This window comes from Pleurodeles waltl, chromosome 2_2 (genome assembly GCF_031143425.1).
Source record: "Pleurodeles waltl isolate 20211129_DDA chromosome 2_2, aPleWal1.hap1.20221129, whole genome shotgun sequence".
NCBI lineage: Eukaryota > Metazoa > Chordata > Amphibia > Caudata > Salamandridae > Pleurodeles > Pleurodeles waltl.
The window spans coordinates 1,122,051,394-1,122,072,413 of record NC_090439.1 but is presented as its reverse complement, the minus strand read 5'-3'; the positions used below and the strand labels follow the sequence as shown (position 1 = coordinate 1,122,072,413).

The 21,020-nt window shown below is 48.8% G+C and overlaps 1 protein-coding gene across 1 annotated transcript in view; it reads left to right on the top strand.

Moving 5' to 3' along the window:
- The first annotated feature begins 12,754 nt into the window (after positions 1-12,754).
- The window catches only part of LOC138278537 (nmrA-like family domain-containing protein 1), a 43,283-nt gene continuing 35,017 nt past the window's right edge, over positions 12,755-21,020 (top strand). Inside the window, exon 1 of the mRNA XM_069219258.1 lies at positions 12,755-12,863. Within this exon, the coding sequence (XP_069075359.1) occupies positions 12,824-12,863 (40 nt within the window). The 5' untranslated portion in view covers positions 12,755-12,823. The remainder of the gene's footprint in view (positions 12,864-21,020) is intronic.

Here is a 21,020-nt window from a genome sequence, read left to right as displayed (position 1 = left end):
GCCAAAACTAAAAATATAGTGAAGGGGGATTGGGTATTGGTGAAGAAACCTAACAAGGTAATGAAAGGAGAGTCTGTGTTTCAAACCCCTGTACGGGTGCAAGGAGTGACAAGAGGGGCAGTCTGTTTGGAAGGAAGGGGATGGCGAAGCAAGGACGACATCATCAGGCTCAAGGCTGGTCAGGAGGAAATCATCATGAGAGGTAGTCGTGCGTGTGGGACCGAAAGCACGGACGATGAGGATGAGTGGCAAGGTCGTGGAGCCAGGGATGTAGTCAGTAGTGATGAGGAGTATGTGAGTACGTCTCCTGTGAGAGAGCGAATTGGGCATGGAAGTGCAGAGCGATGTGAGGAAGCATGGCGCGGCTTGATGAATGTCGAAGGACAGAATGGTAGCAGGACCGAACCTGCGAAGAGTGACAATCACAACGTGATGAGTTCTGATCAAGAGGATGCATGCGCCGTCGGGGTGGGTTCACCCCAGTATAATACTTCTAGTAGGCCAATGAGGCATATCCGAGCTCCCAAGAGGTTCGAAGATTTTGTTATGAGATGAATCTCCATAAGTTCTTGTTCTGTTAAAAGGGGAGATGTCGTACGTGAGTTGACGTACTAGACGTCGGGGACAGGGTTTGTCCTTCCTTAATGTTTATAGCCTCCTGACGTCACGGCCAATCCGCATCGAGGGTAGTCGTGACGTCAGGGGGCGGCGGGAGACACAGAAGGAAAGCGGAGCGCGAAGACGCGACTCGGCGGTGCTCTCGCCGGCTCCTCGTGGGCCTTGTTGTTAGTGGCAGGAAAAGAATAAAGAACGGTTTGAACACAATGCAGCTGCCTCGCATCCTTCATTCTTGCCACTACAGGGACATTACCCCCAAGTTTATGGGCCCTTCCCTCTTCCTTGTGGTTTCAGACTTTAAAGGCTTCTCGTTTGAACCTTCACGTGCAGAGCCCGAGGGCAGGTTACAAATCTACTTGATGTCCGCCACTGAGCCCGGGCAACCACATGCATGCAGTGAACGAGATACATGTCTCTAAAGTTTCGCGCCAGAGCGCCCGCTTACCCACCTCACCTGTTCCTGCACCAGCCACCTCCCTACGCCTCCCCTCCTAGTTGACGCAGCCGCGGCACATGGGCTCGGTGAAGTTCTGAATCATGACCAAGGGCATGCGGGGCAGGTCGCACAGGTAGCACGACTGGCGGCGGGAGGACGAGACCTGCGCCGCTGACATGGTCCCTCCTGGGCTGAGGGCTCTCTCGCAAGGCGTGGGGGCGGAAGTACAGGCCAGCCCATCGCACCACTAGTGCGAAGGGGTTCTTGGGCCTCGGCGGGCCCGTATTCTAAGGGGCCGCCCTCCCCCATCTTGGGGGGCGCTCTTCCAATCTCAGAAGCAATGTGTAAAACATTTGCACCTAACACACAGTAACACAGTGAAAACACTACAAAAGGACACCACACCAGTTTTAGAAAAATATCCAGTATTTATCTGTGTAAAACAAGACCAAAACGAGAACAATCCAACATACTATAATAAAGATATGAATTTTGCAAAAATTACTTAAAAATACAGTTTCTTGAAGTAAAAAGCTGCGCCTGGGGCTATCACAGCGTTGTGAACAACAAATCCAACAGTGCAGGCCGGCCGCGGCATCGCGGGCCAGCGACAGTGTCGGGAAGACCCACAACCAGTACCTTGGAAATGTAGGGTGGTATTATCCCCGAAATGACATCTGGAGTGGGGCATCAGTCCCTTGACTTGACACATGTTGCAGATCGAACTCCGGGCTGATGAGTCAGGAGCGCTGGTGTGGATGGCGTCGGGGCTGCGGTACAAAGCTGGACGATGCGACGCGCGGTGCCCACAGGTCACGGTGCAGGCAGCGTCGTCATCGCCATTGCTGAACCTCTGTCATCAGTAGGCCCAAGGATGTTGATGACACTGGAGCCAATGGTGCTGGCGGACTGGGGCTGCGGTGCGGGATGGGACAGTGCATCGTGTACCTCACGAGCAGTGTCCTCAGGCCGTGGTGCAGGCAGTGGCATCGGTATCAGCATGGAGGGTCGTCATCAGGGAAGCCAAGGCTGCGGTGTGACAAAGGAGGTGCGCAGTGCGGGGGTCACGTTGCAAGCAGCGGCTCGGTGACAGCATCCGGTGGCAGCGTCAGTGAGACCAGGCTTGCAGTCTGACGTGGGGCACGGCTCCGTGTGATGTTATCAGGTCACGGTGCAGTCAGCGGCATCATAGACGCCATTGCAGTGGTTTTTCTTCTGTTGCAGCACAAAACACACAGTTCCAAGTGCTGTAGGCAGAAGAAGCAGAAGTCTTTGATATCCCTGAGGCTTCCAACCAGAGGCAAGCTGTACTCCAAGCCCTTGGAGAAACTTCACAAGCAGGATACACAGCAAAGTCCAGTCTTTGCCCTCTTTAAGGCAGAAGCAGCAACTGCAGGCAAACCCAGCAAAGCACACACAGCAAAGGGCCAGTACTCCTCCTCCAGATCTTCAGCTCTTCTCCTTGGCAGAGCTTCCTCTTGATCCAGAAGTGTTCTAAAAGTCTGGGGTTTTAGGTCCACTACTTATACCCAGTTCTGCCTTTGAAGAAGGCAAACTTCACAGGAAAGTTTCTGTTGTTGACAAGATCCTGCCTTGTCCAGACCTGTCCCCAGGAACACACCGAGGGGTTGGAGACTGCATTCTGTGAGGGCAGGCACAGCCCTTTCAGGTGCAAGTGACCGCTCCTCCCTCCACTCTAGCCCAGATGGCCCATCAGGATATGCAGGCTACACCCCAGCTCCCTTTATGTCACTGTCTAGAGGAGATTCACAAGCAGCCCAACTGTCAGTCTGACCCAGACGTGGAATACACAAGCAGGCAGAGGCACAGAATGGTAAAGCAAAAAAATACCCACTTTCTAAAAGTGGCATTTTCAAACTGACAATCTAAAAACCAACTTTACCAAACGATGTATTTTCAAATTGTGAGTTCAGAGACCTCAAACTCCACATCTCTATCTGCTCCCAATGGGGAAACTACACTTAAAATATATTGAGAGGCAGCCCCCATGTTAACCTATGAGAAGGATAGGCCTTGCAACAGTGAAAACAAAATATGGCAGTATTTCACTGTTAGGATATGTAAAACACACCAGTACATGCCCTACCTTCTAAGTACACTGCACCCTGTCCATGGGGCTACCTAAGGTCTGCCTTAGGAGTTTCCTTACATGTGGTAAAAGGGAAGGGCTGGGCCTGGCAAGTGGGTACACTTGCCAGGGCGAATTGGCAGTTTAAAACTGCACACACAGACACTGCAGTAGCAGGTCTGAGACATGTTCACATGGCTACTCAGGTGGGTGGCACAACCAGTGCTGCAGGCCCACTAGTAGCATTTGATTTACAGGCCCTGGGCACCTCTGGTGCACTTGGCTAGGGACTTACCAGTAAATCAAATATGGCAATCATGGATAATCCACTCTCCAATACCCTTTACATAGGGAGCACTTGCACTTTAGCACTGATCTGCAGGGGTAAAGTGCACAGAGACAATAAACCAGCAAAAACCTATCAGAAAAAATAGGAGGAAGAAGGCAAACAGTTTGGGGATAACCCTGCAAAAGGGCCATTTCCAACATCAACTATGTTGAAATTTACTAAAATCAGTGCAGTCATTAAACTACAATTGTTAATCTTTATTTGTAACATCTAGATCCGAAGCACAAGATGCAGAGGATCACACATCATCACATAGTATCTGTTACTTAGACTGGGTTGGTGTAGGAAAGTACCATCTTGCCTGGCATGTTACCCCCATATTTCACTGAATATATGTTGTTTTAGTTGTATGTGTCACTGGGACCCTGCCAACCAGGGCCCCAGTGCTCATAAGTGTGCCCTGGATGTGTTCCCTGTGTGATGACTAACTGTCTCACTGAGGCTCTGCTATCCAAAACCTCAGTGGTTATGCTCTCTCATTTCTTTCCAAATTGTCACTAACAGGCTAGTGACCAATTTCACCAATTCACATTGGCATACTGGTACACCCTTATAATTCCCTAGTATGTGGTACTGAGGTACCCAGGGTATTGGGGTTCCAGGAGATCCCTATGGGCTGTAGCATTTCTTTTGCCACCCATAGGGAGCTCTGACAATTCTTACACAGGCCTGCCACTGCAGCCTGAGTGAAATAACGTCCACGTTATTTCACAGCCATTTACCACTGCACTTAAGTAACTTATAAGTCACCTATATGTCTAACCTTTACCTGGTAAAGGTTGGGTGCTAAGTTACTTAGTGTGTGGGCACCCTGGCACTAGCCAAGGTGCCCCTACATCGTTCAGGGCAAATTCCCTGGACTTTGTGAGTGCGGGGACACCATTACACGCGTGCACTATACATAGGTCACTACCTATGTAAAGCGTCACAATGGTAACTCCGAACATGGCCATGTAACATGTCTAAGATCATGGAATTGTCACCCCAATGCCATTGTGGCATTGGGGAGACAATTCCATGATCCTCTGAGTCTCTAGCACAGACCCGGGTACTGCCAAACTACCTTTCCCAGGGTTTCACTGCAGCTGCTGCCAACCCCTCAGACTGGTTTCTGCCCTCCTGGGGTCCAGCCAGGCTTGGCCCAGGAAGGCAGAACAAAGGACTTCCTCAGAGAGAGGGTGTTACACCCTCTCCCTTTGGAAAAAGGTGTCAGGGCTGGGGAGGAGTAGCCTCCCCCAGTCTCTGGAAGTGCTTTGATGGGCACAGATGGTGCCCATCTCTGCATAAGCCAGTCTACACTGGTTCAGGGATCCCCCAGCCCTGCTCTGGCGCAAAACTGGGCAAAGGAAAGGGGAGTGACCACTCTCCTGACCTGTACCTCCCAGGGGAGGTGCCCAGAGCTCCTCCAGTGTGCTCCAGACCTCTGCCATCTTGGAAACAGAGGTGCTGCTGGCACACTGGACTGCTCTGAGTGGCCAGTGCCAGCAGGTGACGTCAGAGACTCCTTCTAATAGGCTCTTACCTGTGTTGCTAGCCTATCCTCCTTCCTAGGTAGCCAAACCTCCTTTTCTGGCTATTTAGGGTCTCTGCTTTGGGGAATTCTTTGATTAACGAATGCAAGAGCTCATCAGAGTTCCTCTGCATCTCTCTCTTCACCTTCTGCCAAGGAATCGACCGCTGACTGCTCAGGACGCCTGCAAAACCGCAACAAAGTAGCAAAGACGACTACTGCAACTCTGTAACGCTGATCCTGCCGCCTTCTCGACTGTTTTCCTGGTGGTGCATGCTGTGGGGGTAGTCTGCCTCCTCTCTGCACTAGAAGCTCCGAAGAAATCTCCTGTGGGTCGACGGAATCTTCCCCCTGCAACCGCAGGCAACAAAAGACTGCATCTTCGGTCCTCTGGGTCCCCTCTCAGCATGACGAGTGTGGTCCCTGGAACTCAGCAACTCTGTCCAAGTGACTCCCACAGTCCAGTGACTCTTCAGTCCAAGTTTGGTGGGGGTAAGTCCTTGCCTCCCCACGCTGGACTGCATTGTTGGGTACCGCATGATTTGCAGCTGCTCCAGCTCCTGTGCACTCTTCCAGGATTTCCTTTGTGCACAGCCAAGCCTGGGTCCCCGACGCTCTAACCTGCAGTGCACAACCTCCTGAGTTGTTCTCTGGCGTCGTGGGATCTCCTTTTGTGACTTCGGGTGAGCTCACGTTCACTCTTCTTTGTAGTGCCTGTTCTGGCACTTCTGCGGGTGCTGCCTGCTTCTGTGAGGGCTCCCTGTCTTGCTGGGCGCCCCCTCTGTCTCCTCATGCAATTGGGGACATCCTCGTCCCTCCTGGGCCACAGCAGCATTCAAAAACCCTAACCGCGACCCTTGCAGCTAGCAAGGCTTGTTTGCGGTCTTTCTGCGTGGGAACACCTCTGCAAGCTTCTTCACGACATGGGACATCCATCCTCCAAAGGGGAAGTTCCTAGTCCTCTTCGTACTTGCAGAATCCACAGCTTCTACCATCCGGTGGCAGCTTCTTTGCACCATCAGCTGGCATTTCCTGGGCATCTGCCCAATCTCGACTTTGTTGCGACTCTTGGACTTGGTCCCCTTGTTCCACAGGTACTCATCTGGAAATCCACTTTGGTTGCATTGCTGGTGTTGTTCTTTCTTGCAGAATTCCCCTATCACGACTTCTGTGCTCTCTGGGGAATATAGGTGCACTTTACACCTACTTTTCAGGGTCTTGGGGTGGGCTATCTTTCTAACCCTCACTGTTTTCTTACAGTCCCAGCGACCCTCTACAAGCTCACATAGGTTTGGGGTCCATACGTTATTCGCATTCCACTTTTGGAGTATATGGTTTGTGTTGCCCCTATACCTATGTGCTCCTATTGCAATCTATTGTAACTATACACTGCTTGCATTACTTCCTTTTGCTATTACTGCATATTTTTGGTATTGTGTACATATATCTTGTGTATATTTACTATCCTCATACTGAGGGTACTCACTGAGATACTTTTGGCATATTGTCATAAAAATAAAGTACCTTTATTTTTAGTATATCTGTGTATTGTGTTTTCTTATGATATTGTGCATATGACACCAGTGGTATAGTAGGAGCTTTACATGTCTCCTAGTTCAGCCTAAGCTGCTCTGCTATAGCTACCTTCTATCAGCCTAAGCTGCTAGAAACACCTCTTCTACACTAACAAGGGATAACTGGACCTGGTACAGAGTGTAAGTACCCGTTAGTACCCACTACAAGCCAGGCCAGCCTCCTACAGTTGGTTTGCTTGATTGGGTTGTGCTGGGTTTTGCTGCGAGAGTAAGGTTCTTCTGTTACTATATGTAAAGATGGGGGTGTGTTGCACCTCATGTTTGTCTTCTGATCGCTTTTGTTCCTTCATTGCTCTACTGTGTCATGGTGGTGCAAATGGTGGCAGGAACTTCCACCTGAGAATTTGGAGTGTGGCAATATGAATCTGGCAAGCGCCATCAAGAGACTGATCCCCGGGTACCTATTGACTTAATGTCTTTAATTGTAATTAAAAGGATGTAAATATGGGATACAGAACACCCTGTTTTAAATTGTAAATAGGGTTCCCTGTTTTATGGTATTTATGTTTTAAACATTTATGTCTGTATTCGTCCATATTTATTTTTTTGCCATCTTATCAGTATTTATCCAAATTTATTTTGTGTTCTGTTACTATACAACATTGTAAAATTGTATATTTCCACATTTATTTAACTAATAAACATACACTTGTACTTTGAAGCAGCCAAATATAATATAACAGTACACCCACAGGTAAATATTAGCATTATAGCATAAATGGATGTTGACATATTTTGTTATTTAAGAAATCGCAATGTTAGAAATTGGGTCTTTGGTTGGCAGTCAGGTTACCCCCTGTCCAAGCAAGGACCCTCACTCTAGTCAGGGTAAAGAAGAATCACACTCAGTTAACCCCTGCTCGCCCCCTTGGTAGCTTGTTAAGTATTTGCACAACCATACAGTAATACAGTGAGCCACTACAAAATGACACACCACAGATTTAGAAAATTAGTAAATATTTTATCTAAATAAACAAGACCAAATACGATAGAAATCCGCAATATACAGTAACCAATACGAATTTAGCACTTAAAAGCAAGAAAACAGTGCCTTAAGGCACAAATACCACAAGTTGGTATTATGTGGCGTTGTGACGGAGTCGTTTCCTACAATGCGATGCCAATGGCGCCATTTACAGAGTCCTTTGACCCCCAGGTACAGTTGCTTAAGAAACAAGTAGAAAACAGGCCGGTGCACGGAGTTGGGGAGAGCAGCGGAACTGGGTCCGATGCAGCATCGGTTCCGGTGCCAGGGGGCAGAAGGACAGCTGTCGCGCAGCAGCGTCAGGTCCTCACTACTGGGCAGCGGAAGTGAAGCGGCGTCAGATGCGAAGTTGGTCTCTTGGTTCCAGCAGATGCGAAGTCCGGTGGAGTCATGATGCTGCGGGGCAATCTCACGGGGTCGCTATGACATCACAGGGCTGCTGGCGTCGGGTCATCGTGGACATTGGATTTACGACACTCCAGTGTCAGCGAAGTGGGGCGGGATCGGAGGCTGCAGCGACGCGAGGCCTACAGGGTGACCGGACTTCTACGAGGGCCATGACCTAGGGGCAGGTGGTGTCGTGGTTCCGGGGTAGCGGCGCCAGCTCATGGGGTCGTCGGATTCATCGCTCTCAGCGAGTTCCACGGCCTTGGGGCAAGGAGCGCCACAGTTCCAGGCAGCGGCGTCCTTTGCAAAGTCGCATGGTGTCGTCCGGCGTCATTAGAATGTTTTTCCTCCAGGAGTTCACTTCCAGGGGTCCAGGAACTGGAATGTCACCCTCTGGCAAGCTAGAGTCCACGGCAAGTAGACTCAGGTCTGGTTGGTGAAGCCTTTGCTGTCCCTGAGGCTTTAACAGTAGGCAAGCTCTACTCCAAGCCTTTGGAGTCACTTCTCAAGCAGGAATGCAACAAAGTCCAGTGTCTGTCCCCTTGCACAGGCAGAAGCAGTAACTGCAGGATAGCCCAACACAGCACAGTCACAGGCCAGTGCAGCACTTCTCTTCAGCTCTTCTCCAGGCAGAGGTTCCTCTTGAATCCCTGAAGTAATCTAAAGTCTGGGGTTTTGGGTCCAATACTTATACCCCTTTCTGCCTTTGAAGTTGGCAAACTTCAAAGTAAAGTCTCAAGTGTTTGTAAGATCCTTTCATTTCCAGGCCAGGCCCCAGCCACAAACCAGGAGGTTGGAGACTGTATTGTGTGAGGGCAGGCACAGCCCTTTCAGGTGTGAGTGACCACTCCTCCCCTCCAGCCCAGATGGCTCATCAGGATATGCGGGCTACACCCCAGCCCCACTTGTGACACTGTCTAGTGAGAGGTGCAAACAACCCAACAGTCAAACTGACCCAGACAGGGAATCCACAAACAGGCAGAGTCACAGAATGGTTTAAGCAAGAAAATGCCTAATTTCCAAAAGAGGCATTTTCAAACACACACTCTAAAAAACAACTGCACTAAAAGATGTATTTTTAAATTGTGAGCTCAGAGACCCTAAACTCCACATTTCTATCTGCTCCTAAAGGGCATCTGCGCTTTAATAACTTTTAAGGGCAGCCCTCATGTTAACCTATGAGAGAGATAGGCCTTGCAACAGTGAAAACTGACTTTGGCAGTGTTTCACTGTTAGGACATGTAACACACAGCAGTACATGTCCCACCTTTAACTGCACCCTGTCCATGGGGCTACCTAGGCACCTTAGGGGTGCCTTACAGATATACAAAGGGAAGGTTTAGGCCTTGTAACTGGGTACACTTGCCAGGTCGGATTGTCAGGTCAATCTGCACACACAGACACTGCAGCTGCAGGTCTGAGCCATGTTTACGGGGCTACTTATGTGGGTGACACAATCAGTGGTGCAGGCCTACTTTCTAGCATTTGATTTACAGGCCCTGGGCATCTGTAGTGCACTTTACTAGGGACTTACAAGTAAATCAAACATGCCAATCAGGAACAAACCAATCAACAGTACAATGTACACAGAGAGCATATGCACTTTAGCACTGTTTAGCAGTGGTAAAGTGCCCAGAGTAGTAAAGCCAACATAAACAGGGCAGAAAAAAGGGAGGAAGGAGGCGAAAAGATTGGGGATGACCCTGCAAAAAGTGCCAAGTCCAACACTCACCCTGTTTTTTTTTTGTTTGTTTTTTAACTCCTCTCACTATCCTTCTGCTCTGCCTCAGCCTGGAATTCATGAAAGACAGTATGAAAAGTGACTCAAAAGACATTGTTTTCTGTCTGTATTTATCTGTAAAAATCAGTAAAAACTGAAAACTGTGAGCCTTAATTATAAAGGTATTGCAACTCAACGTGGAGTTCCATGACCATATAGAGGAAGAAGGCCAAAGACTGAGTTTCTCCGTAAGGTTTTGAAGCTCTGAGGTGACTTGCAATATCCTTGCAATGTACTGCAGGGGCTACTTTATTCCTTATAATACATGGACTCACCGTCACCGTTCCCATAAACCACTCAAATCCTTAGTGCAGAGCTCTTTCATATGAAGGAGAGAGCTTATTGCAAACATGAACATTACAAATAGGTTCTGTAGTGCAAAATTGAACACATCAAAAAGCTGTTAGATATTTGGCTCAAATAGATATTAGAATCAGTTCAATTCAGATCAATCTAAACAAAAGTGCAGTAGCTCGAAATGTGTAGAAACATGCAGAAGGATTCATACCTTACTATAATTACCTAGGGAGTGCAAACAAATGTTGCCATAAATATCTCCTTTCTGCTTGTCACTATACAGCTTAATAAATAGAGCAAAAGAAAAGCAAATTTTCATTTTCGTTTTTCAAACATCTGTTTTAATTATGGTCTGTGACCTAACCTGCCTTTCCTCTCGGCTGCTAGCGCTGGCAACAGGCATTGTGACTTCAGAACTTAGTTTAATAAGCTTTTAAAGTCGAGTTCTGATGTCATTTCTTTAAACTAGGAGACTGGGTGCATTACAAGTTACCAGTTACAAAAGAAAGTAGGTGCTTGATACAAGGATTGCAGGACCCCTTATGTAATAGGGCTCTTCCTGTAACTGCAGCCTTTTGTAACACTGTCAAATGGAAAAGATGATGGTTCTCTAGTGTCTTCTGTAATTTACCTAGGCTATTTCCCATGAATCAAGGTCTGGGGGTTATTCCATCAGTGGACCCCACATCTACCCTCAGCACCAGGGTCCTTCTCCTCCCAGGTTGGTCCGTATGTATTTACCTTGGCTCCTGGTGATTGCATGTGGGTCTGCTCTGAATGATGAGCTGTGGAACAAGAGGCCCTCTTTGTATTGAAGGAGGGTGCAAAGGCCCTGGGCTGTCACCCTTGCTCTGTCAGGATGGCACTGGAGTGTCCCTCTTTCTCATGTCCCGTAGGTCCTCCTTTTAAGGGTGGCTGCCACGCGCACCCCTATGTTTTGTTCTTGTTGCAGAAGGGCTCAGTTTTCTTCAGTAATCTCTCGACCCAGGGCATTAATTAAATACAAGCCTGACAATTAGCATGATGCAATACACAATATTGTCTCTATTCCCTCAGTCTGCTGGTGGAGAGCTGATATTACATGAAGGGTGCACAGTGAGCTGGAAACCTCCTGATTTATTTTATTTTTTTTGCATGCTGCAGTGAGATGCCCTGAGTGTGTAGCATATGTCCAGGCGTGGGCCCTCTGCCACTGGAACCCAGCTGCACCTGACCACAGTCCGGGTAGAACCGGTCCTGGGCTGCCTGTGTTCTGGTTCAGGGAGGACCTGGCCTGGCAGTTCGGGTTGGACTGTTCCTATTGAAGCACTGTCGAGAATGATTTGTATACGGCTGGGTCCAAACTGAGGTGGCATGGTGTGCGCAAAGTAACAATGGACCGGGGTGGTCAAGTAATTCAAGCATTCCATACATCACCTTGTTTGTGTACTTCAGTGCCGTAAGTGCGACTAGTATGCCCAGACATGCCTCCTGTGCTCACTATCCCACTGCAGGCTTCATCCGTTGGTCTGCTTTAAAATTTTGAGTTTTCCTCTCACCCAACACAGCATACAGCAGTGGGCACAGGTCCCACCCCTTTTCATCTATTGGCCTGCCAGGCTTTATGCTCTTGCACAGGTGCACATCCGCACATAAGTAGTCCCTTTCAGTATAAAAAATATACTTTGTGTCTTATAGACGTTTTTTTCATTCACATACAAATTTAGCACTGGCAAAGCCAGTCAGCAGCCACAGCCAGACCTACTGGCTTTACCAGTGCTTGTTCCTGTTGTTTTTATAACTGTACTTTTGCTGTTGGGTTCGAATCCGTAATAACCTTTGGGGTGACATTGAAATATCTCGGAGGCCAGAGTGCACAGACCATAGGAAAGGCCTGGATTTGAGGTTCCCTATAATGACATGCAAATACAGGCTGAACCCGAAACAGACGATAGGTTTTGGGGAATAACCGGGATTATAACTGCTGAATTAAAGAGCCGCGCCTTTTATTACAAGAAGCGGTGCACATGGGCTTGTTTTTTGGACGAGAATTGTATGTTTCCCTCAATTTGTTTTTACTCTGCTGGTAGAAAAGACACTCTTAATAACATTATATTTATATACTTCCGTGCAAGACAAAATCGATAATTGCTAGGCGATTACATTTTGTAGAGGATCTGGTGAATGCAAATAATTTAATTTCTTAAGGCACCTTTGCATATTCTATTTGGTCCCTTCTGCATCAATTTGTGGAAAATATCTTTATTATAAGGCCACAGAACATGCATCATAATTGGCCCATCATCGAATAACATTTCTCTTATTTTTTTTCTTCTCATACCGCATAATTTAGTCAGTCTTGCCACATAATTTGCACCTCCATTGCCGCACCATGCCCTACATTTTTTATTGCACACTACGGACATAATTACTTCTAGGCCCTCCCTCGCTTTTTGATGTATAATGTAAGGTAACGAAGGTAGGGGGACATAAGGAGATCTGCCAGGAGCACACAACTTGCTTTGGAGGAAAGCCAGGACTTGCTTCCCCGGTGCACTGTGCCTGAGGCCTGGGGCTTGGGTAGCGCTGCACCGTGATCTCACGCGACGCTAGCTATCAGGCAGGAGTGGGGGATGGGCTGGGCTCCCTCGCTGGTGCCAGAGGCACGGGGAGGCTCTGAGACAAGCCCCGTCAGGGCCTTATAGACACCAGAACTAGATCTGATCCTGGCAGCGGTGACTGGCGCAGCTCTCTGGCTTTCACTCTCCTGAGGGGTCGGTCAGGGTGGCGCAGGCGCGATGGCGAGCAGGAAGCTGATCACAGTGTTCGGGGCGACAGGTAAGAGGCCGAGACGAGCACCTGAGCAGGTGCAGCTGGAGGGACCGGAGCAGAAACGTGTCAGAAACTTCAGAGCGAACACTTGGTGGGGTGAGGGGGGTGGTCCTGTGTCCATCCCGAGAGTATATACTTTGGAAACCTGGCCCCATCACATACAGTTAGAAAGATAAAGTTCAATGTTTAGGTTTTTAACTTTTTAAAAAAGCTTTCGGTTAATCTGAGATGCAATTTGCGGTGTATTCTGGGAAGCCAGAAGCCAGTTTTTAATCACTATCTCTGGCTTGCCCTCCCTCATTAGTCTTTCCTGCATTTTATTTCATTACACATCGACTCATGCGCTTAACATGCTGACACAATCTGTGTGAATATATATTAAGAGGGGATTAGAGGGTTTCAACCACTGAAGTTCACATTTACCTTGAATTTCTGGAAACCCGTAAACAAGAATTGGGAACATTCACAGTAAATCAAACTGCAGTGGTGTGCAAATGTCTAATAACTGGGGGGAACGGGATATATCTTTGTAGGTGGCAGCTGGTGGTTCTGCCTGTAGGAAAGTACCATCTTGCCTGGCATGTTACCACCATATTTCACTGTATGTATGTTGTTTTAGTCTATGTGTCACTGGGACCCTGCCAGGCAGGGACCCAGTGCTCATAAGTATGTGCCCTGTATGTGTTCCCTGTGTGATGCCTAACTGTCTCACTAAGGCTCTGCTAACCAGAACCTCAGTGTTTATGCTCGCTCTGCTTTCCAAGTGTGTCACTAACAGGCTAGTGACTAAATTTACCAATTCACATTGGCATACTGGTACACCCATATAATTCCCTAGTATATGGTACTGAGGTACCCAGGGTACTGGGGTTCCAGGAGATCCCTATGGGCTGCAGCATTTCTTTTGGCACCCATAGGGAGCTCTGACAATTCTTACACAGGCCTGACACTGCAGCCTGCGTGAAATAACGTCCACGTTATTTCACAGCCATTTACCACTGCACATAAGTAACTTATAAGTCACCTATATGTCTAACCTTCACTTAGTGAAGGTTGGGTGCAAAGTTACTTAGTGTGTGGGTACCCTGGCATTAGCCAAGGTGCCCCCACATCGTTCAGGGCAAATTCCCCGAACTTTGTGAGTGCGGGGACACCATTACACACGTGCACCACATATAGGTCACTACCTATGTATAGTGTCACAATGGTAACTCCGAACATGGCCATGTAACATGATCCCCGGGTCTCTAGCACAGAACCCGGGTACTGCCAAACTGCCTTTCCAGGGTCTCCACTGCAGCTGCTGCTGCTGCCAACCCCTCGTGCAGGTTTCTGCCATCCTGGGGACCAGGCAGCCCTGACCCAGGAAGGCAGAACAAAGGATTTCCTCTGAGAGAGGGTGTTACACCCTCTCCCTTTGGAAATAGGTGTGAAGGGCTGGGGAGGAGTAGCCTCCCCCAGCCTCAGGAAATGCTTTGATGGGCACAGATGGTGCCCATCTCTGCATAGGCCAGTCTACACAGGTTCAGGGATCCCCCAGCCCTGCTCTGGCGCGAAACTGGACAAAGGAAAGGGGAGTGACCGTTCCCCTGACCAGTACCTCCCAGGGGAGGTGCCTAGAGCTCCTCCAGTGTGTCCCAGACCTCTGCCATCTTGGAAACAGAGCTGTTGGGGGCACACTGGACTGCTCTGAGTGGCCAGTGTCAGCAGGTGACGTCAGAGGCTCCTTCTGATAGGCTCTTACCTCTCTTGGTAGCCAATCCTCCTAACTTGGTAGCCAAACCTTCTTTTCCGGCTATTTAGGGTCTCTGCTTTGGGGAATTCTTCAGATAACGAATGCAAGAGCTCATCAGAGTTCCTCTGCATCTCCCTCTTCACCTTCTACCAAGGATCGACCGCTGACTGCTCCAGGACGCCTGCAAAACCGCAACAAAGTAGCAAGATGACTACCAGCAACATTGTAGCACCTAATCCTGCTGGCTTTTTCGACTGTTTCCAGGTGTTGCATGCTCTGGGGGTAGCCTGCCTTCACCCTGCACCAGAAGCTCCGAAGAAATCTCCCGTGGGTCGACGGAATCTTCCCCTGCTAACACAGGCACCAAAAGAATGCATCACTGGTCCTCTGGGTCCCCTCTCATCCTGACGAGCGTGGTCCCTGGAACACAGCAACTCTGTCCAAGTGACTCCCACAGTCCAATGACTCTTCAGTCCAAGTTTGGTGGAGGTAAGTCCTTGCCTCCCCACAGTAGACTGCAAAGCTGTGTACCGCGTGATTTGCAGCTGCTCCGGCTCCTGTGCACTCTTCCAGGTTTTCCTTTATGCACAGCCCAGCCTGGGTCCCCAGCACTCTGTCCTGCAGTGCACAACCTTCTGAGTTGTCCTCTGACGTCATGGGACCCCCTTTTGTAACTTCGGGTGTACTCCGGTTCACTCTTCTTCTAAATGCCTGTTGGGGTACTTCTGCGGGTGCTGCCTGCTTCTGTGAGGGCTCTTTGAGCTGCTGAGCACCCCCTCTGTCTCCTCCTCCAAAAGGCGACATCCTAGTCCTTCCTGGTCCTCAGCAGCACCCAAAAACCTCTACCGCGACCCTTGCAGCTAGGAAGGCTTGTTTGCGGTCTTTCTGCGCGGGAACACCTCTGCAAGCTTCATCGCGACGTGGGACATCCGTCTTCCAAAGGAGAAGTTCCTAGTCCTCTTCTTTCTTGCAGAACTCCAAGCTTCTTCCATCCAGAGGCAGCTTCCTTGCACCTTCATCCGGGGTTTCCTGGGCTCCTGCCCCCCCTGGACACCGTTGCGACTATTGGACTTGGTCCCCTTGCCTAGCAGGTCCTCAGGTCCGGAAATCCGTTGTCAGTGCACTGCTGGTGTTTGTTCTTCCTGCAGAATCCCCCTATCATGACTATTGTGCTCTCTGGGGGTAGTAGGTGCACTTTACTCCTACTTTTCAGGGTCTTGGGGAGGGGTATTTCGGTAACACTCACTGTTTTCCTACAGTCCCAGCGACCCTCTACAAGCTCACATAGGTCTGGGGTCCATTCATGGTTCGCATTCCACTTTTGGAGTATATGGTTTGTGTTGCCCCTAGACCTATGTCGGCCTATTGCAACCTATTGTAATTCTAAACTGTTTGCATTACTTTGCTTGCTCTTACTTACCTAATTTTGGTTTGTGTACATATAACTTGTGTATATAACTTACCTTCTTACTGAGGGTACTCACTGAGATACTTTTGGCATATTGTCATAAAAATAAAGTACCTTTATTTTTAGTAACTCTGTGTATTGTGTCTTCTTATGATATTGTGCTATATCATATAAGTGGTATAGTAGGAGCTTTGTATGTCTCCTAGTTCCGCCTAAGCTGCTTTGCCATAGCTACCTTCTATCAGCCTAAGCTGCTAGAAACACCTCTTCTACACTAATAATGGATAACTGGACCTGGCACAAGGTGTAAGTACCTCTGGTACCCACTACAAGCCAGGCCAGCCTCCTACACAGCCCCAGAGGAATGTGTTGGGAAATACCAGAAACAGCGCCTTGAAGTTTGTTAAGATACGAGCTTTGATTAAAGGTGTGCAGGTTTCATTGTCAAATCTGAAAGGCGTTTGACGTTTAAAGAGAAATAGCATTGTAAATGGTACACATTAGTAGTAGCCAGGGCCTCTGGAATTAAGCGATTGTGCGGCCACAGTTTGTTTGGCATAAGCATAGATTTGCCGCATTTGCCACATCTGCTAAATAATCTGCAGATTGTAACCAAAAAAATGTGTTTCTAGCTCAAATGGTTCAAACTCAGCCGCGCGTGTTGCTGCGCAGTGGAAGGCCCTACGCAAAGCTGGACTGGTCACCTTTCTGTTGCTTGTTGTTATATTTGAGTGTTAAACTGGAACAAATAAGTGCGACCAATGCCCAGATATTAACAAATGTAAATATGACAAAATAATGACGTAATGCCATCATAAAATGTGCAGCATTACACAGCATATTTTTCTCAACCCTGCCACATAATTTGCTTTTCCCCTGCCACATAATTCAAGTGGCCCTGTTAGTAGCTGCCTGTCAGAACCCATTTCAGAGGGTCAAAGGGCATGCAGGAGCTACCTAGGCCTAAATGTGGTGATTGAGATCTTTTATTGCTAATGTGCCGGGCCCGGCCTACTATGGGCTCTGAGTAACTGGACCAAGTCCCCCTTCTGCACTTGCTTCTCAGTGGTAGCTGTGGACGAGCAGTCAAAGGCGCCCTTGGAGGGGGTGGGGGTGCGAGGACAGCGTGAAGTAAGATGCAGGTAAGTGGACACAACTCATGATTCACACAATACAAACAATAAATGAATGTTCATTCCCAAACTTTTTTTATAAGAAAAATAAGTATGTTATTTCATACTCTACACATGCAAAGGAATAACAATGCTCATATGCAATAACACCCTCTCCTTGAGGACGGGGCTCCACTAGTTGTCAGGTAAATCCCTGTCCAACCCGCTACCTTGTAGCAAGTTCGGGGTTATTCCCCATTCCCTCATGGTTGCATCAAGGGAATGCAGACTAGTAGGCTGTGCTCGAAAGTCCCCCTTTGACTCCTTAATTGTTAATCAAAAGTGTCTGTGATGCTGCAGTATCATTAGCACCAAGTCCCCTCGGGCGCAACAGCCCCATCTCCAGTCTTTACCCGCTCCGGGAGGTATGGAAGTGTTCAGCGGTGCAGCCAGTGACCTCTCTTTGGGCGCTCCGGAGTCCAGATCCTGTTTGGCGGAGACAGGCCACATGCAGTTCACAAGACAGCACCAGCAGGTGCAGGCTTTACCCTCTGAGTAATGCTGCTGGCTCGTTCAGCGATCAAAGCTGCTCCCGCTCGGGCAGCATGAGGTAAGTCACTCTTCTCCTAATGGGGGGTTGGTGCTGGGATTCTCCAGCTCCTGACTGGATCTCTGGCGAGGGTGTGACGTCTTTGACAGCATCCTGCAATCCTCATGGAAGCAGTCAGGTGTAGTTGGCTGATTTAACCTGCCGGTCACTGCAGTAACCCTCTTGTCCAGGCCGTGACCTGAGCACTTGGCCACAGTGGTACCAACAGCCCCTTCCGGCATACGTGGTTGCTGCATTAGTCAAGATCAGGGAAACTCTTCTGGTGCGATTTCCCTCCCTAAGGTGTAGCTAATTTTCAGCGGACCAATTCTCACACTCCTGGCCCAAAATGGTGGCCCCCTCTGGCATACGGGTTGCCATGCGGGCCTAGCACTTCTCTCAAGGCTCTCTTCACACGGATGAGATCACAGCGGCCCTCTCCTGCCACACAAGCACAGCCATTCTCCTTGCACCTCACTCAGGGAGTCCTCCCCGTAGGGCTCCCCACTGACCCTACCTTCCTCCAGTGCTCTCTTCTTCCTCACAGGGCACACAAGTCTTGCAAAGCAGGCAGGCGCTGGTGCTGCAAGCCAGGTGATCTTGGTTTTCCCCTGCGTAATGTCTCCTCACCCAGCACGGAGACTAGCAGGTCTTTGCCGCCAGTCCTGGCCACAGGTAGGGCTTCCCCTTCTCACACAGCCCATCTGGCTGCTTGGCAGATGACAAAGTTTGGGGTGTCAACCAGTCGTGGCTCGCGGCGCACGGAAGGGGTAGCGTGTGGGGGGTGGGAATAAAAATGAAATAAAAACAAATAAATAAATAAACACTTACCTTGCTCGCCGCCGCACCGCTCCATCTGCTTCTCCGCAGCAGGCGCAGGCTCCCAGCCTGCCCTGCAGCCGATCCTGACGCTGCTCAGAGCAGCTTTGGGATTGGCTGGAGCGCCGAGCCAGGGCGGCCCCGGGCAGACTAGGAGCCTGTGCAGGCTCTCTCCAGCCCGGCAACTGTGTTGCTGGACTAGAGAGTCCCTACTGTGCCTGTGTGTTTGGCCGGCCCGAGATGGCCAGCCAACACACACTCTATGAGGGGGAGTGATGTCCACTCCCCCTCACTGCTTGTCACCCCCGTGGCCCGCCTCTTTACAAGGAAACAATAATAAAGTGTTTATTATTGTTTTCTTGTAAAGGTTTTGCAGCTGTCGCTGCTGGCGGGGCAGCAACGCTCCTACGCCCCAATGTGGGAGCCGCCCCTGTTGTCAGCCTTCTCTTCTTATAGTCCATTTACAGACTTCGGTTCTGAGTCTTTGAAGTTCTATGTTGGGGTTCTGCTTCATGTCACGTGTCCACTTCTCTTTTTTTCTTTCCCTTTGAAAGGATGCCTGGCACATCAGACGTGACTCCGAAGCTCATTGTCCACAACACAATTCATGGAAGTGACTATAGTTCACACCTGGATGTCAGCCACAGTGCTATGTACATCAACAGGTTAACACCAGGCCTCCCAACCCTACTCTTTACGATTCCCTTATCAGCCCCATCACCTTCCTGAGATGTGTCCAGGTCCCTTCCTTCTGATTTATCACTAAATCAAAGAGCAACCTTTTGAAGTGTAAAGGGATGGCCCCTTTCTCTGGTGTGTCACACCCAGACCACAGGAATGCAGCAATACACATCTGTCTGGGGGATCCCTCTCCTGCTCGTGTCTTCACCAGACAGGCCTGGGCTTCCCAAAATGGAACCCAGCGTCCTCCATTTAATGTACCAATGCAGGCACACTTACTCAGTGTACATTCACAGCACACGTACTGTCCAGCACTGTCAATCGCATGCACTGTACCATTACAAGTACACACACATTCAATACACATTTTCAATTTTGCTGTTTAGCTCTTAAACTTTTCTACAGTGTACACGGTGTGCCATTTGCAAACACATACACGGCCAGCACACACTCACCATGTGCGTGTTGCACAACATTTCACCCTTCATGCGTTGCACTTCACGCAAGCACACATACACTTGGCACCTGGGAAAATAATTCCTGTAATACCCAGCGCACATCAAACACACAAAAGTGATGGGAGAAATGCTTGTAATAAGCCTGATCACTGGCAATGACTCGGGGTAGCATTCTAACACATCGTTCATAATTACAACAAAAAAACAAACAAGCAGTATGTGTGTCATCACTCCATATATACACACTAAGCTCTGTGGAAACAACCACTTTTATGGCTCCTGGCACGGTGAGTCAGATATCTTAGACTCTTGCTTTCATACCTTCTCCCCGGCTGCTGTTTAATCCTTTGATTTTCCTTATCTTTGATAACGCCTTTCTAATCCTCTTTTTATGATCTGGCTTGACAGCTCAGCTGTGGGCAAACAATTATGTGAGCATCACTAGAGCGGCTTTGGCTCCACCCACATGTTGGGAGCCAGGAGTACATGTTTTGATTGGGCAGAAGATGCTTCCACAAAAAAGTGCCTGCCCTCCACCAGCTGTGATCATTCAGTTTATTTATCAAGCAGGCTGAGCTTCAACTTTTAGCACACACATGACATGTTAAAGCTATTAAAGTGTTCTGAGTAACTAGAAATTGTATGTGTTTTTTCCTCTGGCAGCATCACAGATGGGAGTTGGGCAGTCATTAACTTACACAGATGTTTAGGTCTGGCTTGAAGGTTCCACTGTCACTTCATCTTCTAACCTTAACCAATATTATTCTACAGTTTTTTGCCTCTACACAAATACATATCCAATGAAATGTTTTTTTCTTGTAATGCTTCGCATTACCATACAACATTCCTTTAAACCCAGACCTATTGGCTTTGCCAATGGTTGTCTTTCTTCCATCGCCTGGACTGCAGAGTCCCCTATTCTACAGCGTGAGCTCCTTTGTGATTTTTTTGTAGCACGTTGTTCTAGTTTTACCATCCCACCCAGTTCATTAACTCCCCTCCTCCTTGAACTCAGTTTACTTCTCTGACATTTTTTAGTTTATCCTTGGCACACCCCTTGTGGCCTCTTTGCCTCGTTGTTGGCACACGCTGGCACCAATCCATTCTTAGGATTCGCCTGCACTCGCTGCTGTGAGCTCTTTCTTGCAAGGCTTTCGCCAAGCCTGTTCCAATCTCTTAATTCCTCCATATTCCTGCACTCCCAGACCCCTTAAATTGAACCCACATTTGAACACATAATCCCTTCGGCTTCCCGTACTGTGAAGCAGAGGCTGGAATCATGTTGGACTGCAGCAGCATCTGTCGCCCGCTACAGAGCACGGGTGGGCGAGCCAGCAAGTGAACAGGGTGAGCTGAGCCAA